Source organism: Miscanthus floridulus, chromosome 6, assembly GCF_019320115.1.
Source record: "Miscanthus floridulus cultivar M001 chromosome 6, ASM1932011v1, whole genome shotgun sequence".
Classification (NCBI taxonomy): Eukaryota; Viridiplantae; Streptophyta; class Magnoliopsida; order Poales; family Poaceae; genus Miscanthus; species Miscanthus floridulus.
In genome coordinates, this window is record NC_089585.1 from 102,237,079 (window position 1) to 102,249,292 (window position 12,214).

At 44.9% G+C, this 12,214-nt stretch overlaps 1 protein-coding gene across 1 annotated transcript; it reads left to right on the forward strand.

Moving 5' to 3' along the window:
- The first annotated feature begins 8,107 nt into the window (after window positions 1-8,107).
- Window positions 8,108-11,178, forward strand: LOC136458840 (probable methyltransferase TCM_000336). The gene is made up of 3 exons (XM_066458757.1): window positions 8,108-8,227; window positions 9,626-9,786; window positions 9,910-11,178. The coding sequence occupies exons 2-3, from the start codon at window positions 9,670-9,672 to the stop codon at window positions 10,936-10,938; spliced, it is 1,146 nt and encodes a 381-aa protein (XP_066314854.1). The 5' UTR covers window positions 8,108-8,227; window positions 9,626-9,669; the 3' UTR covers window positions 10,939-11,178.
- The last annotated feature ends 1,036 nt before the right edge of the window (window positions 11,179-12,214 follow it).

Here is a 12,214-nt window from a genome sequence, read left to right on the forward strand (position 1 = left end):
TTTGCCAATTAAATAGCTCTGCCATTGTGGAGCATTTTTTTCGGCTCCATGAACAACTTCATTTTTGTTTATTTTTTTGTTTTGGTTGCTTCTTCTAAGATTTACAGGACCATAGCATACAAAGATCATCATAAATACACAATCAGCTGAAATAGAACAGTGAGCATGACAACTATGGCTAGAAATAAGAATGTCAGTGGATGGTCCACTTCCAGGAACCAGCAAATCACTGGGTATTCTTGAACTTGTCACTTATCATCCATTTACCTCCTCAAGCTAAGATAATTACCCAGAGGTCATGGATATACTATGGATCTTCTAAATCTAGAGGTAGCAATAGACATCTACCATGAGACAAGGATATAGCAACATCTGATTTCTCAAGCAGTGACAATAGTGAAAGGATTAAGAAAAAAGAGGAAGCGTTCAAATATGTCAAAACAGAACAAACCAATCACATCTCAAAGCAACCAAATTGAATGAAACAAAAATCAATTCCCTTCTTCCAAGGTTTCAAAATCTCACAATCAACCAGCTCTACAGTGAATTACTATCTGAAGTAGCACACAAACTTAAAACTACTAAAAGCACAAGTGTCAACTGGGATCCATAACCTCCTGCGGAAACAAAAGAAGATTATGTGTGTGGTCAAGACTCAAGAGTACCGCTCTCAATTCCTATTAACCTATGCAAGTTCTATTTTCCTATTTCTAGGCTTGTGGGTCCATTTGGGCTCTAATTTTATGAAACCAGTTTCTCCGTGGGATGGAAAAGGAGCTTCACCAACTCTAACTTCTAACTTACATACACATCCTAGATGAAGCATCTGCATACTGCCACACACAGCTTAAGTTACTTGACCTTAACTACTTAAGTACTTGACCTAACCTGTTCACAAAAGCTCATGCTGTTCAAATACTAATTATGTGGACTACTAACAATAACTTGTAGAAGCCAACTTTACTGAACCACATCTAAAGGTCAACATACTCAATGCCTCATAGAGCCCGAGAAGTAGAAATTAGCAAACAAATTAATTCTTCAACATTCCAATCAAACGCAAGCTAGTCAGCTACTGTTCAATGTCAAAAGAGAAAAGACTGATCCATTTTCACTAGATAAGCAATCATGCTAAGTTGCTAACTCGCATAAATCAGAGAGGGAGAGGCACAGGGAGAGAGAGCGGGAGATCACTGACTTGGCCACTGTGCAGGGAGCCTGGTCGTCGGCGTGCGGGGGTGGGACGTCGGGGGCCGGGCGCGGGGCGCTGGGAGCCTGGTCATCGGCGTGTGGGGGCAGGACGCCAGGGGCCGGGCGCCGGGGGCCGGGTGCGGGACGCGCGGGGGGCCGGGTGTGGGCGAGCACGGGCGCGGGCCCGGCGGCGTGGCCGGCGGTGGAAATCCTAGGCGCGCGGGGGCAGGCGCCGAGGGCTGGGTGCGGGACGCCGTGGGCCGGGTGTGGGCGAGCGCGGGCGCGGGACCGGCGGCGTGGCCGGCGGCAGAAACCCTAGGCGCGTAGGGCAGCCTGACGGCGTCGGAGGAAGAAGACAACGCCCAGATAGTCTAACTCCCGTGTGCCCTCCTATTTATACTTGGGACTATTTGTAGGGGCGGTTTCTGATCCAGCCGCCCCTACAAATACATTTCTAGGATGGTTCCTGATCCAGCCGCCCTTACAAATACATTTGTAGGGGCGGTTCCTGATCCAACCGCCTCTACAAATAGTTTCTATTTTTAAATTATAAATTCTATATTTTTTATATCATAAAAACACAAAGTAATATAAAAAATTGTGTATATGCACAAATATAATATTTTGTATTATTATATATATGAAGAAATATATATATAAACAATTGTAGTCAAAACAATATAGAAAACAAAAAAAACAAAAATTAAAAATTTGAATTTTAAAACTTCGACTACAATTTTATGACATTAAATGAAATAAAATGAAAATGTTGTAAACATAAAAGTTGTATAACTCATCGACATGTACAACTTTTATTTTGGTCATCTTGTCATGTGACTTTGTTTGAACGATTCAAATTTTGAAATTCAAACAATTTTAACTTGAAACAATATTTTGAAAGAGTAAATGATTTCAGATGAAAAACTCATGAATACCAAAGTTGTAGAACTCATCAATATGTACAACTTTTATTTTGATCATATTTTCATTTGACCAAATTTGAACTAGTTGAAATTTTGAATTTCACTAAATGGCAACTTCAAACAAGATTTTAAAACCTTAAATGATTTCAACAATAAAAGTCGTGAACATAAAAGTTGTTGAACTCCTCACTGTCTACAACTTTTATTTTGGTCACTTCTTCATATGACAAAGTATTAGTAAACATTGTTCATAAATTCACATATGACTCATAGTTTCATGAACTATACGAGAAACATGTTGATTTGTGAACAATGTTTACTATCACTTTGTCAGATGAAGAAATGATCAAAATAAAAGTTGTAGATCTTGATGAGTTATACAACTTTGGTATTCATCACTTTTTCAGTTGAAATCATTTAATGGTTGAAAATCTCGTTCGAACTTGTCATTTTTTTAAATTTGAAAATTTGAAGTGCTCAAACTTTGTCAAATGAAAAGAATGACCAAATCAACACACTAACTTGATAGGGCAAGATTTTAGAAAATTTTAGAAAAAAATCATCACATTTGGAGTTAGTATGAGGGAGAAAGACTAGTTACAAATTTTACCCTAGAGATTAAAAAGAAAAATCACAACTGTTCATGATGATCAATGATGAACAAGTGTGATTTCTCTTTTTAATCTGTGGCTGAAACTTGTAACTAGTTTTTCTCCCTCATACTAACTCCAAATGTGATGGTTTTTTCACTAAAAATTTCTAAAATCATGCTCTATCATTTCAGTCTAGTCATCTATCTTTGTCACTAATTTTGAATAATTCAAATTTTAAATTTCAGAAAATGACAGCTTCAAACCTGATTTTCAAACTACTAAATGATTTTAGCTGTAAAGGTGATGAATATAAGAGTTGTATAACTCATCAAGATCTCCTACTTTTATTTTGGTCATTTCTTCATTTCATAAAGTGTTAAGTGATTTCATAAAGTTTTAGTAGTAATAGAGTGGATGTTCAAATAGAGTCATCTGGATGTTGCAAAGGGTAGTCTCACACACATGCATAAAATGTAGTCTCACACACATACAAAAATATGTAGTCTTACACACGTACATAAATATATAGTCTCACACGCATGCATAAATGAAGTCTTACAAACACATACTTACACAAACACTCCACGTTCAACAACTAGCTAGCCCGCTGTAACGACTTTCCCCTTGACACCTTTTTGTTCCCATAGCATTATGTCTTTGGTAAGGTTCTTTTCCACAACACTGATCTTCTTAGGAAAGTCTGTGAATAGCGGTATCTCATCGTAGTTATTGTAAGCTTCAACATCATCCACGCCATCAACTCCAATAATGTGTTGTTTCCCAGAGGCAACCACGTGCTTTGTCTTCTTCTTCGAGGGGAGGTTACTTTGTGAGTCAGACATATAGAAAACTTGTGCGACACATGAAGTGAGCACCCAAGGGTCATCTTGGTAGCCTAGATTCTCGAGGTCCAGGACTCTCAATCCAATCTCGTTCAGTTAGTGTTGTTTGATCCAGCGGCATCGAAACATGGCCACCGTTATATCCCTTCCATAGTCAAGTTCCCATATCTCTTCAATGATATCCAAAGTATTGGATCTTTCGCCCTAATCCATCGAGAGCCTCTATTCGAACGCCGCTGTTTTGGTTCACATATTTACTATCCTTTGCGTGGGTATAGTACGTATACCCATTGATGTCATAAGCATTCCAAGATGTCACTTGTCTCGATGGCCCCTCCGCCAACCTACTGATGGTAATAGAGTCTATGGTTTCTCTAGGCGGTATGTTTTGGTCCTTCAACCATGTAGTTAGTCGTTGCTTGTGTTGTTTCATGACCCAATCATCCGAACGGCCATTTCTCTCCGCCATAATGATAGCCAAGTGTTCATCAATATACGGTTGCATCAGTTGTGTACTCTGCAAGACACTGTAATGCGCCCGACTCACCTCTTTGTAATCATGGTCGATGAACACTTTTCTACCACTGGTGCCCTTCCCTAGCCAGCCTACCCTTATGACGAGAATCGGGTTTACCAATCCCTTTCTGTACTTTTAGGTACTCTTGACAGCACTCGATGACTTCTTCAGTACTGTAACCCTCTATCATGGAGCCCTCTGGGTATGCTCGATTATGCACGTATCGACTTAGAACCAACATGAATCGCTCGTAGGACCACATTTCATGCAAGTAGCAAGGGCCAAGCGCCTGTATTTGATGAACCATAGTGAATCATGAGATGTGGCATTATATAAAAAAAAGCAGGAGGTAAACACATCTCCAGTTGGTTTTGTGTCTCCACCACAAATTCATGTAGGTCACTCAGCTCTTCCTTGCCAATCGTCTTCTGTGAGATCTTCGAAAAGAAGTAGCACATGCGGGTGATGGCCATTTTCAAGAACTCTGGCTTTATAGCCCTGATTGCAATAGGTAGAAACACTGTCAGCATCACATGGCAATCGTGAGCCTTGCAGTGTGTTATTGACAAGTCCTTCATCGACACTAGCTTCTTCACATTTGCTGAAAACCCAGTCAGGACTTTGATCCCCCTCAGGAAAGTGCATATAGCTCTCTTCTCGTCTGGTGTTAGGTTGAAGCACGCCGCGGGCAGAGTGTATTTTCCATTAGCCTCAGGTACCGGGTGAAGCTGTGGCATCATGTTTAGCTGCACCTATGTCTTTCCGTGCTTTCAGACCATCCTTTGACTTGCCTGTATCCATTCAAGGTAGCAATGAGACTCTCAAAGACATTCTTCTGCACGTGCATAGCATCAATGGCATGGGGGACCTTCCAAGTCTGTCCAATAAGGCAGATACTGAAAGAAGATCGATTGTTTCTTGAAAGGTACGCCTTCGACAGGAGGTGTGCTTCTATCTCTGTTCGTCCCATCCGGATTCTTCTTTCCATAGACGACGCGTATGTTTTTCACCATTCTGTACACGTGTTCTCCGTTATGACGTCTCTCCTGGAGGGGGTTCAATCTCCGAGGTGTTGTCATAAAATCTAAAGAACAATTTGCTGCGGTACTTGTGACTTGTCTTTAAGAAGCGTCGGTTCCTTAGGTAAACTATCTTCTTGGATGCATCCAGGTACACCCATGTAGTACCATCCAAGCAAACCAAGCATCCCGTCTTCCCTTTGATCTGTCCAGACAAAGCAAACAGCGCGGGGTAATCATTGGTAGTAACAAATATTATTGCTCTACATATGAAGTCCTTCCTTTCGGAACTGCATCGTACATCTGCTCCCCATGCCTCCATAGCCTCTCCATTTCTTGCATCAAGGGCTCGAGGAACACAGTCTATATCAATGCCTGGTTGTTTAGGGCCAGAAATAAGAATAGTGAGGAGAAGGTACTTTCTCTTCTGATACAACCATGTTGGGATGTTGTACATGGTCAAGATCACTGGCCATGTGCTAGTGGTCGCTCATCCTCTCATTGAAGGGATTCATTCCATCGGTGCTCAAGCCAAACCGTACATTCCTTGGGTCATCGCTGAATTCTTTGTGCTTCTCATCAAACCTTTGCCACTGACTACAATCAGCCGGGTGTGCAATCTTATCATCATCCACCTTGCGCTCATCATCCCACCATGTCATGAGTGCGGCTTCTTTAGGGTTTAGGAAGATACGTCTCAAGCGGTCGGTCACTGGCAGGTACCACATTACCAGGGCAGGAATTCTTCTCTGCTTTGCATCGTTGCCTAATGGAGTGTCCTCTAGGGGCTGAGATTCTTGTACCACCTTTTTTGTACCCTTCTTATTCCTCTTTTTCCCGTGGAGGGTTCGTCCCCACCGTAAAGGTCATTGTTCTTGTACCGGCTGGCCCCACACCGGGGACATTTATCTAGTGACTTGAATGTTTCGCCACAAAAAAGTATACAGTGGTTGGGGCATGCATGGATTTTTTCAACCTCCCATTGTCAATGGACTTATGACCTTCTTCGCTTGGTATGTGTTGGCGGGAACTGAGTTTGGTTGTGGCAGCACCCATGACAGGAGATGCAATAGATCATTGAAACTACAGTCTGACCAGCCGTACTTAGCCTTCAGGATGAGCAGCTCAAGCACAAAACGTAGCAATGTCCAATGTGTCGAACAACCCTTTTCAACACCATACACAGTCTCCTTCGATGCTTTTGTCACCCTTTCCAAATTTTCTAGACCTTTCGGACTATTTAGTAAAATCTCTGGTCCAAGGGCTCGAATCATGTCCTCCAAATCATCTTCATCCCCGACACGTGCTCCACCATCATTATTGGACACCACCTTCAGTCGTTACCATCCCAACCACCAGCATCACCACCTTGTTCATTACCAAACTCAAAATCCATTCGTGCATCAAGCTCTGCTGAATATTGGGACATGGATTCTATGGTTTCGTCGTCGTATTCCTCCTCATCCTCGTCATTAACAATAACCGTTTCACCATGATGAATCCACACTGTGTAGTCCTCAACAAATCCTCGCATAATCAAATATGATCTGATGATAGTCACATCTGTCCATGCCATACGGTTCTTGCAATCTTTACAGGGGCAAATAATTGTATCCTTATTCTCTTTCAATGTCGTTGCATGCTTCTTTGCGGCTTCAATAAATTTATCCACCTCTTCACGGAAACCTGCCTTGAACCTTAACGAACCATACATCTAAGAGTTCATGTACTCCATCTTTTACAACAACAACAAAACAAACATTAAATGACTACTTATTCAGATATATATAAAAATGAATCAAAGTAATAATTACTTGAGAATAATTGTATATACTTCAGATATATATGAATATAAATCTAATATAATTACATGAAGCATACAAACACACCATGGTAGAGGAAAATTAATTAATGGCCCATTTATCCATAAATAATTAAAATACATATTTATTGATTACAATAAACTAATTTCAAAGATAACAATTAGCAACAATTATACTTTACCCAATATCTTTCATACAAACCCTAGTCCAATTTAATCAAACATAAATTTACAAAAACAAAATTAATAAAAAAACCAAACCCTAGATCTAGATCCACATGCACATGAAACATCCATAAAACTAACTAATCGTTCACTAAAATCAAGAAACATGAACCAAATAAGGGTATGATCTTGTTTCCCTCTCTAATTTACCCTAGTAATACATTTAAAACTTGGGTCTAATTTGCTTCATAAGTAGCTCAAGCATCATAGAAGAGAGAGAAAAACAAAACTCTAATTACTCACTAACCAACCATTAAAACTTTAAAAAAAAGTATGGAATAACATTTTCTTACCTTCTACAACCTCTCCACCAAAGGATTTGAGACCAAAACCTTCCTCCCTTAATAGAACAATTTTTGGAAGGTGCCCAAGACCTCACCACCTTTCTTTTATGGGTTGAAGTGAGTAACCCGAGGAGAAAGAAGGTGCTGCATCTGTTTTATATGGAGGGCATTTGTACGAGCGGCTGGTGATTGAGCCGCCCCTATAAATCGGAGCTATAAATACGGGGCCATTTGTAGGGGCGGCTCAATCAACAGCCGCCCCTACAAATAGCATTTCCAGGGGCGGCTGATGATTGAGCCGCCCCTACAAATCAGACCACATTTGTAGAGGCGACTCGTATCACCAGCTGCCCCTGCTGTTTCATTTCTAGAGATGACTGGTGTCTAGGTATCCGGGCACGCCACTATGTAGGCGGCTCCATCACCGGTCGCCCCTAAAAAAATTAAACCGTTACTAAAAATCGTTTTTTATGTGGTGCCTTAAGCTAGCCAACGGCGTGGAGTGGAGCAAGAGCAACAGCCAACAGGCGATCGAGCGTGGTGGTCATGCGATGCGCACAGTTGGCTAGAGCAAGTGGGGGATGGCGGCCCCGGCCACTGCTCGAGGAAGTCGCAAACTGAGACTGTTCTGATTCCATTTTCCTGCCTATAAATACCCCGGGCAGCAAGCACTGCAGACACCAACAAAGGGCGGGGGCCTACCTAGCTTCTCTGCTGCTAACCGAGCGAGGGCAGCTGTAGCCTAACAGCTAGATCGAGCAACGACCGTCCACAGCATACCGTCTGACGAAACGACTCTGAAAGTATCAAGGTAAGTTCGTTCCTCACAACCAAGTCTGCTGAATTGATGCGTCGTCTGTCTCTGAAATGCATGGTTTCTCATATCCGCGGGGCATGGGCATATGCCATCGATCCTGGCAGTGCAACAACCAGCACTCCAGCAGATACTAGCATTGTTCTGGTGTGTTCTTTTAGGATTTTGTGCATTGTTTGCCTCTTTCTTTAGTGCAATAATGGGAGGAAGCACCTGACAGCCTGTTGATACTGATGATCGATACTCCTGTTTCGCCTGTTCTGCAGTGTGTGCGCGTGTGTGTGTCGCAACTTGCCAGTTGCAACAATATGCATGTTAGGAGTATCATCAGTATCCAAGGTACAGCAAGCACACAAAGTCCTGTTGTCCTAATAGTTGACTCAGATTTCCAGCCACTGGTTATCGAGGGAAAGTTCTCTCTTTTTGAGAGGAAACCACACCTCGCATGGATAGGTTTGCAGGCAGCAATGGTCTAATCTGGCAGCACCTTTCAGTTTCATCTCCTGTGCAGTGCCGGCTCTCGCGCTCTCACTCTGTTTCCTTTTCCAAATTTGCCGCCGTACATGATATGATATTGGCGAATCCAAGCCCATGTCCTTAAAGCCAGTACTTTATCTGAAACCTGATTCTCAGTCACTTATTACACCAGACTAACTGAGCCAAAAAAAAAGAAATTAGAGGAGATCAGTTAGACATATCACTAACAAAATTGCTATACAATACACATGTGTTTTAGCAAAAAAAAAAAAACACATGGATTTTTTTCTCTCTTCCTCCCTCTCTCTTTTCAACTGTCTTCTCGGCCTATACGCGTATACGCATGCACTCCCGCAGCAGCGTGACCAACTCGGCTCCCACGGAGGACCAGCGCGCCAGCCAACCGAAGGACCGCCCGTCCTATACGCGTATACGCGTGCGGCCGGAGGACCGCCCGTCCGACGTCCGATTTATCCTTTTGTCCTTGCATAGACATTTTTTTTCTTGTGATCTGTGGATCTGTTGTCTGGAGGTAGAAGAAGGCTGGAGGTAGAAGGAGGATAGAGGCTGTTGGATCTTAATTCTATGGTGCAAAAAAATCCATGTGTTAAAACTGCATAAAACATATGGTTCTGTGGTAGACAGACTCTGTCACTAATTGTTTGCGTAAAGCGTCCTGAATAGATGCCCATCAGACTAGTCTGAAGAACTCTTTTTTGCGAACGTAGATTTTTTTTTACACATAACGTGTCACAAGTAAGTAGCTGTCCAGTAGCTAGATATGTCCTAGCTCTTTTGCTGCCAAAAGAAATGCGAAAGAAGTAACGGGCCTAGACAGTATTTTAATTTTAATTTTGTGCCGAGTAATGTGCAAAAGCAGAGTCCTCAATATATATGTACTGCATTACATTGCCACAGGGAGAAGGCATTGGGGCTGCTAGTAGTGAGCGAAAGGCAAGGCAATGGCGTCCTCACTGCTCCACTGCTCCGACAAGCTCCCGTTCTTGGACGTGGAGACCATCCTCCACATGAAGGAGGGACTCGGCGAGACCAGCTACGCGCAGAACTCCTCGCTTCAGGTGACCGATCGAATCGCCTTTCAGCCGGAAGGCGCCCATTTTTTTCCATCAGATTCTTCATCACAACTCTGAACTAGTCTGAACACACACGACGACCGTATGTATGTATGTTTCTTCTTACAGAAGCGAGGCATGGACACGCTGAAGAGCCTCATCACCAACGCCGCGACGGACGTGTACATCTCGCAGATGCCGGAGAGGTTCACGGTGGCCGACCTCGGCTGCTCCTCGGGCCCGAACGCGCTGTGCCTGGTGGAGGACATCGTGCGGAGCATCGGCCGGGTGTGCAGCCGGTCGTCGTCGCAGCCGCCGCCCGAGTTCTCGGTGCTGCTTAACGACCTTCCCACCAACGACTTCAACACCATCTTCTTCAGCCTGCCGGAATTCACCGACCGGCTCAAGGCCGCCGCCAAGACCGACGAGTGGGGCCGGCCGATGGTGTTCCTGTCCGGGGTCCCGGGGTCCTTCTACGGGAGGCTGTTCCCCAGGAACAGCGTGCACTTCATCTGCTCCTGCTCCAGCCTGCACTGGCTCTCGCAGGTCCCTCCGGGGCTCTTCGACGACATGGACGACACGCCGATCAACAAGGGCAAGATGTACATATCGAGCACCAGCCCTGTCGCCGTGCCGCTGGCCTACCTGAGGCAGTTCCAGAGAGACTTCGGCCTGTTCCTCAGGTCACGCGCCGCCGAGGTCGTTTCCGGCGGCCGGATGGTGCTCGCCATGCTTGGCAGGCAGACCGAAGGGTACATCGACCGGCGGACCACCTTCCTCTGGGAGCTCCTCTCCGAGTCCTTCGCCGCGCTTGTCTCACAGGGGCTGGTCGAGCAGGAGAAGGTGGACGCGTACAACGTGCCGTTCTACGCGCCGTCGATCCACGAGGTGGAGGAGGAGGTGCGGCGGGAGGGTTCGTTCCGGCTGGACCACGTGCAGACGTACGAGATCAACCTGAGCAGCAGCGGCGACGCCAAGGAGGACGGCCGGACGGTGTCCATGGCGATCAGGGCCATCCAGGAGTCCATGCTCAGCCACCACTTCGGGCCGGACATCGTGGACGCGCTGTTCCACAGGTACACGGAGCTGGTCACCGAGTCCATGGAGCGGGAGGATGTCAAGAGCGTGCAGATCGGGGTGGTTCTTACAAGGTTGTGACTTGTGACACCCACCACAGGACTTTACACGGTTGATGATAGCCTACTGCTGCGTTGCATTTGCATGACCCTGTTCCGTCCTGGTGTGCCGTGTGTGTGTGTGTGTTCATCAGTACTAGCATCGAGTAACGGTAACTGGTGGTAACAAAATTCATGTGTATCTAGCTAACTGATAGGATTGGGAGGGTGTGAGTCAATTAACAAATGTATTTGAATGTCAATGGTAAATACACCTTTCTATTTGTGCATCACTGCTACCTATTCAAAACCACCTAATAAATCAAGTTTGATTTTTTAAGGGGAAAAAACTTTTACTGCCTAAAAACTGATATACCATGCTAATAAGTTCAGCTTAACATTGTTCATCTGAATGTGCAAAATTCCGCAAGGCTACTGATGAGTTCTCGCAGTTAGAGAAAAAAAGGAAAACAAACCTCATACTGAGTTCTCGCAAACAGAGAACATTCACACAGCAACTACTGTGACCAATAGTGTCAAAGGTTTATGGAGGTGGGCCTCTGATCCAGCACATATGCAATTCGGTGACAATTTCTCAACCTCCCCCCCAGATACAGTAAAATAGGACAACAGACAGGCGATTCTGCTTCCGGCGTCGATTTCGCTGGTCCCTTCTCGCCTCCAGTGGCCGCTTCGATGCCGGAGGAGGAGAGGGGCCGCGGAATCGACGGCCGTTGTACATATCCTCTCCTATTAGCGTTTGTTTAGTTAGGTTAGAGTTTGTGTTCTCCGCATCGGTGGTGTTGTTGATGCCGATTCCATCTCTGTACCTGTCATCCGCGGAGATGGCGGCGGTTTCAGCTTGGTCGCCATCGGTGGTGACCTCCGGTGTCATTGCTGCTGCGGATTTGAGGTACCTTTTGCTTATCCTATGCGCGGTTGGGATGGGGCCTGTTCTTCTCCCCTGGCTAGGGTTTGTTTACCAACTCGCTGAGAAACCGGGTTGGGGTCTAGTTCCCATCTTCTTTGGTGGTTTTGTTCCCCTTCGGGTTGTGTCGTTCTCCGGTGAGTCGGGGCTGCTGGCGGCCTTTGAGGCGCCAGATCCCTTGTCTGTCGGCGATGTGATGGCCGGTGGCCATCTTCTTCAGCCAGGGCGTTCAGCGAGTATACAACATGTCGATGTTTTCGGCATGTGGATCTTGGTGGTATCAAAAAAATTGTGAAGTTCCATCCTCCGTAAGGAGGTCGGCTTCAAACTGCACTTGGCTCCTCCGATCGCCGGCGACGAGGACGACCAGGAGGATCTTGCAAGGACTGAG